We start from the raw sequence: 6768 nt of genomic DNA, 5'->3' as shown, positions 1-6768 counted from the left end.
TTAATATACGGAAGTTGTTAGGACTTGGACGAAAATACCGCATGCGTTGTCTTCTCTTGAAAGTCTCAAGTAGCCTTTTTCGCCCCAACCCGCACCCCACGAGTTTTTGATTATCCAGAATAATTTGCCGTTTTCTGCGAAAAAAAGATTTTAATAATTTATGAATAGAGAGATTGTATAGTCTGTTTCTTTTAGCTATGAAGTACTTCTCATAGGATATTTCCTATTTCCTTGCACTATTGTTAAACCCCTCATTTGTTTCTTGCAAAGAACATGTATAGCGTACCTATAGCCCGGGAAGTAATGTCATGACCGATTTATCTGGAAATGATACCAATATTATATGTTCCTGTATAATATGTTCCTGAAATATGATCTACAACTTTTCATATATATGCATAATGATATAGACAATTACATACGTATCGCAAACAGGCACTTGAAGAACCTAATACTTAAATTCTTCTGACATATTTTTAATAAAACTAATTTTAGTCCACGACTTTGTCTGCGTAGGATGTTGATAATGATGATGACAGATAAAACTATCCTATGTCCAGGGCCTCGAACCCTATACATAAGTACCATATCAAAATCGGCTCAACGGTGTTAGCTCAAAGAGACAGACAGAGTTACTTTCACATTTTTAATTTAAATTATACTATGTAGAAGAATTTATCATCTTAATACTCTAGAAAGATTTAAATAAGTACCTAATAATAATAACTATTAAATCCTTACAAACCTTCTCCATATCCCACCAAGAGCACAGCATGGTCCCCCAGTAGGCCTTTGCACTTACTAGGTTCTAATATACCGCCATTATAATGAAAAAAGTCTTTGGAGTTTACAGCTGAAGCAAAAAAATACGGTACAAGTGCGAAAAATAGGAAATGTTATCACTTAGGTACAGGTTGTAAAAGATATGAGATACATACAAACTGAAAGAGGTCCAAAGCGTACTAAATAACCCCTCAAATCCATTTCTTTTTCAATATCTAATTGTAAGATTTCTCCTGTCATCTGTACAACTCCTTTATTAATGTCTTCTTTACAGTCTCTTTTAACAGGGTTATACGGATAGTGTTCTTCCTTTTCTAAATTCTTCTTTACTAATTCGCTGAAATTGGGGAAAGTGGTGTAAGTAGTCATGGTAGGCATAGAGGCTAATAAAAAGATGAAAATGGACGTGTAATTTCTAATGAAATGATAAAGGCTGGCGATTGAAGTACCTACTGGCGGGTTCCCACAACGTATCAGCATTACGATACAGCGAGGAAATGCCGCCAGCATCCTTGGTACAATGCCTCAAGGGCCTATTTTAGATTTAAGCTAGTTATTAATTTAGTTTACTAGCACCTCTGTGTCTTTTATGTAAATAAATTATTTAGGCACTAATGATAAAGTACCTAGTTTGCTACGTAGATTAATGAGATTGACATAGTAAAAGGTTAGCAGGCTTCGTTGCATTAATTGATCATTTATATTAATTTAGTTACGGACCTACTTTTATGTTACCAATTATACATATACTCGTACTTCGTTTTTGAACGAATGACGAGTAACGGATGACTCAGGTTTAAACACTCTGAGCTATAACCGCGAAAATCGAAGTTCGCAAATTGCGGGGATTTTTCTATGTCACTCTAATTATGCCTTCATTGGAGTAAAAGAGAAAGATCCCCGCAATTTGCGAATTTCGTTTTTCGCGGTAGCCGCTCTGGACCCGGGTTTAGGCGTCCGAAAATTTTATAAAAAGCATCACGCGATCACTGATTACTGCATCGATATGAAAACGAACTGTCGGAAGCCTCGGCCAGGTCCTGACCGTTATAGCGTGTGGCATCATTAAGCGTACCCCATTACATCAGCCGGCGACCCTCCAGAGCAAGATCCACAATCGAGACAATCAAGCGCCTGTCCTTCGGACAGGGCTAAGCATTTACCATGTTTAATAGCGTACTGCCCTTCAATATTGCCTGTGAATAAATTAAAAATTTATTACTCCTTTTTTCCGTTCAATATCTGTCTACGTTAAAACAACTATATATCTACGAAAATATCGAGAACGATGTGATAAGTGTCAAGAAGAAAGATGGCCCTGTCATAGAAAACACAAATTGCATCATACATGATCAACAAGTGAAAAATATAAAGGGACCTTACCAATAGCACTGAAGATAAAGCAGCTACCACATGTTTTCTGGTTCTTAACGTGTGAAACCGCATGGTGTTTCCTCCAATCAAATTCTTCAGGGATAGGATATGACCTGTTGGAGACTTTTACTTTCCTCACGGTTCCATTTGAGGGTTTTAAACCAAGGTAGTGTTGCAGCTCAAGCGGTTTCAGATCAGAAAAATGGTTTAGTGCAAATATAGTGTCAGGAAACATGGCGTTTCTGTCATTTATGTCTTTTAAGGTTTCCTTGAAAATCTCAAGTCTTTCAATATATTCTCTTCGGTTGTATACTTTCTTGTGCTCTTTAACAAAGTCTTTGAACAGGTTTTCAGCGTCTTCCACGTCGTAGAATGGTTTGTCATAAGCAGCCAAGACCATGCTGCTGGCGAGGCAGACCGTCGCCAGGACAACCGGCACAAGCATGGTTATGAACTTACTAAAACGCTCTCAGTAGACTCAATGTTGATTTTATTTTTCGCGCTGCCTTTTATATGGATAATAAAACCTAAAATACCTTAGACAGTTTAAGTACTTCACATGTATTTTATGTCTGCAAATATTTGAGGTTTCATACATTATTTACTTTTATTACTGTAGGTTATCAGAACCTGCCTTGAGCAAGGTAGCTGCTATAATGTTTTTCATACTTGAAGGCTAGGATGACACCTGTCATTTCACTACAATTTTGTGAGATTTGGCGTTTTTAGGTTATGACATTATGTATGACATTAACCAATAAAATGGTAGCTCTGACTGTACTTTTATAGATATAATACGTGTCACTCATTGAATGAAAGTTTTGTTCATTCCATTCGTGCCAACTTTCGTGAAACGACCAGCCGGCCTTGCCAAGGTGACAATCGCTATTGCTTCGACAACGAAACGCTTTGTGTCTCTCTAAGTATCACTCTTCCTTATAAGTGCGACAGTGACAGTTGTGTTTCAGAGCGCGATTGAAAGTGACGGATACCGTTTTATCACGCTGTCACGTAGAACGACCATCATATCATCCGTAGTCGTAGTTCAAGTTCAAGTTCAAATCGTACTGTACCTACGTATGGCAAAAGAACTGATCCTACCTATACGAGCCCCGATGCATATGTTTTCGTCAGGTGACCCCATTTTTTGAGGTTCTCGCGTTTGTTCAAAAATAATGTTTTTGTTTAAAAATTACTAATATTTAATGCTTATACTAATGTAATTTAATTTTATATGGTAATACTCTGCAATAACTAAATCCAAATACAAGAAATACCGTTTGTACTGAAAGAAAAAAAATAATGATTTTTTATTTTTTTTTGACGGGTAGGATTACAACATATGTGAAAAGGGCTATTACCAGGGAAAGCAATAGGGCTCTGCCAATGTACTGACAATTTTGTTTCGAGCCCATGCATGCAGCAGTGCTGTAGGAGAGGACAATATGATTTGGACAACGTTTTTGAAAAGTCCTTTTTTTCAGCAATAAAAGTCTCATGCAATTTTATTATACGATCAAAATAAACTACATTAAACATTGCTATTATGGTTCCCATTACTGGGTCATTATATGTTCATGTGTAAAATTTATTAAATTAAACAAAATTGTTGCGCGGAACTAGACGAAATCATTTGCATCGGGGCTCGTAAATGATAACAGAACCCTTTTGTGAAGTCAGTCCTATTTTAAGAAGGATACAATTCAAGCTTAGGTTTACAGTTTTTAATAGCTCTAATAAAGAAAAGGCAATTGACACCAAATTTATTTATTTTCCAAACATAACACTTTTAAAATTTAATTTCGAATTTTGATAATGCTCGATTCAAAATTTTTTTTGTATTTATCAAAGCCATGTTTATGGCCTGTTGTATGATAGAAGGTTAAATGATAAATTTTGATGCAATGTACGCACGAGCCAAACTAGCAACTAACTACCAAACCAGTACCCATTGGAGAGGTCAAAATAGGTGTAAATTAAAGTTGGTGAAAACGAGGCCCAAGCTATAAGGAGGCAAAGTTTGCGGTAACGAATTAGCTCCACCCCGTCGCCACTGCAGCTTGAATTTTGTTATGTTTACTCGGAACTCGCGCGCTTTATATTGTCTTTACATTACAGACGTTGTGTAAACTTGGTCGAAAATACCACAGGAGTTGCCTTCTCGCAACACTCTCGAGAAGCCTTCTTCGCCATATTTATCCCCCCAGGAGTGTTTAAGTATCCAGAACTTTTTGCCTTTTTCTGCGAAAGAAACAGTGAGCTTTAATGAATTCTTTAAGTATAGGTATCATAGGATCATGTTTCTAAAATTGGAACTTTATATATCTTAATAATGAACTATTGTCTACAATTTTAAAAGGTGGTTAAGTTTAAGTAGGTAAGTATGTGCTTAAAATAGAAAATAGTTTTCTAAAGGGGCCAGTTGTTCGGAGCTGTCAAATTTTGCTTTTAACTGACAGGCCGATATCGTCCGGCGAACTGGTAATCAATGGGCCCCTTACCAGGTCATTTCATTGGATTCTGTAACCATTATATTAATATAGATAAATATTATTGTAGAGGCGTGGCAAATCCGAAGCCAACACGTAGAGTCTTTTTACATTAGAATGAAATGTAAGTGGTCCACAGAGCGGATGTTGCCCTTGCCCGTGTCATGAGGCATACTCAGAGGCACAGAGGTTGTAATTAGGGACTATTGAGAGTTGATGGTATCTAAAATGAATTAAGGCTAGTAAGTGCCTCCCTAATAAATTAAATTAAATTTGTTTAAGACCAACAAAAAATACATACAATTTTATTTCCGGCAAACGGTGACTCGCCCTTACAAGACGGGCTTATGTGGGGACATAAAGCAACATCTAAGATCAGCTCCTGCGTTTCAACTCTGGACGGCCGGCCAAGGCAAGCCAGAGGTAGAGAATTTGCACAACTCGCTGTAACTATCACATGACTCTCAGAAAATATAAGTAGGTACCTAGTAAACAATAAATTTTCACAAACCTTCTCCGTACCCCACCAAGAGCAAAGGCGTGTATCCCTCGTCGTCTTCGCAATTAAGTTTTAATATACCTCCTTTATAGGACATAAAGTCGCCGACTTTAACACCTGAAACGAAAAAGAAAGGATGTTTAGCTAGTCTCTTTGTTCATAAGTTTTTTTTTTTTTTATTATGAATGGGCTTACTCATGGCCACAGACTAGCCGAGGCGTAGACGTTGTAGAGGTTTTTCCACATAACATTTAAGAGTTGTCCAGGGGCCAATTTTTCGCCAAAAAAGGCGATTCGGATCACGCATAATGAAGGGTATCTTTATATGTATGCCCATAGAGAAATATAGTAAGAATGGAATGCTCACTCCCAGAGATGCGAAAAATACTTTATAAAAAGTATTTAAATACAAAATACAAATACTTCCTTGATAATACTATTTCAAATGCAAAATACAAAATAGTTTTTGAATTTTTATTTAAATACAAAATACGAAATAGGTATTTTCAAAATACTTTTTAAAAATACAAATACTTTGCGATAAAAGGTACTCTAAGTAGTGAATACCTAGTCTGAATTATAAAGTATTACACGGAATTTCCGAGTTGAAAAGACTCTTTATTCTTTGAAATCAATCCTCTATCTAAACTGCAAATTTCTAGTTGTTTGCTCATATTAACCGGTAGGATGTAGGTATGGATGATGGTTTTTACCGGCCAACTTTTAAAGCATTCATTTGTACTCAATGTTTTACAGCTAGTATAATGCCTTTCGTTAGAGTGATGAAAACATCTCGTTTGTTTTTCACCAGGGCAGAAAAGAAAAGAAAATTATATACATGTATCGCGAGACATGTATATAATTTTGGTATTACATAATGATATTTTCAAAACATTTTACTGACTCAAACTTATTATAAAATTATATTTACAGTTCAAGCCTTTAAGAAAACAGTACCAACTTCTGCCCCTGACCTTGTACCTCCGTAGCGAACTTTGTATGGAATCTGGTCCAAAAATTAACAGACTGAGAGCTACTTAATTTCATCATATTGTAAAATATAATATTATTTACTATTATTAACTGCTTTATTGATAAAAACAAAGAAAGAATTAAAAAAAAACATAATAAACCTTAAAAATCTACGGATAAAAAAATTGGCCCAGATCGCGGTCAACAGGCAAGGTGGGCCCCATAAGGCTGGCCGTATTTCCCCGCTGTATGGCGATACTAATACGCTGGGCGAAATAGTGACCAGCCCTCTAGTCTGGTCATCAGAAGCCTCTATTAGGCGCGCCGACAAGTCTTTCTACAGTCGACGCGCACTTGGGCCCCATGGCCCCATAGTTTCGACACCAAATGCCGCAAATATCTATTTAAAATAAAATATTAGGACATACCAACTGACAGAGGTCCAAGCTGTACCAAAGCATTCCTCAAATCGTATTCTTCTTTAATTAATGGATGTAAAGTAACACCTGTCACCAGTGCCATTCCTTTCTTAGGGTCTTCTTTACACGCACTCTTCTTTGAGAGATACGGATAGTCTTCTTCTTTCTCTAAATTTTTTCCACATAACTCCCTAAAAAAACAATGATTTTGAATGGCAAAAAATATGTAGGT

At 36.5% G+C, this 6768-nt stretch overlaps 1 protein-coding gene across 1 annotated transcript; it reads right to left on the bottom strand.

Moving 5' to 3' along the window:
- Nucleotides 1–2656, bottom strand: LOC134664269 (procathepsin L-like). The gene is made up of 5 exons (XM_063520817.1): nt 2167–2656; nt 1859–1979; nt 939–1120; nt 746–853; nt 1–134 (listed from the first exon to the last, which is right to left on the bottom strand). The coding sequence occupies exons 1-5, from the start codon at nt 2600–2602 to the stop codon at nt 1–3; spliced, it is 981 nt and encodes a 326-aa protein (XP_063376887.1). The 5' UTR covers nt 2603–2656.
- Between the last annotated feature and the right edge of the window lie 4112 nt (nt 2657–6768).

This window comes from Cydia fagiglandana, chromosome 5, assembly GCF_963556715.1.
Source record: "Cydia fagiglandana chromosome 5, ilCydFagi1.1, whole genome shotgun sequence".
NCBI lineage: Eukaryota > Metazoa > Arthropoda > Insecta > Lepidoptera > Tortricidae > Cydia > Cydia fagiglandana.
Note: the sequence above shows the minus strand (reverse complement) of the source record. Positions and strands in the feature narration are given on the sequence as shown.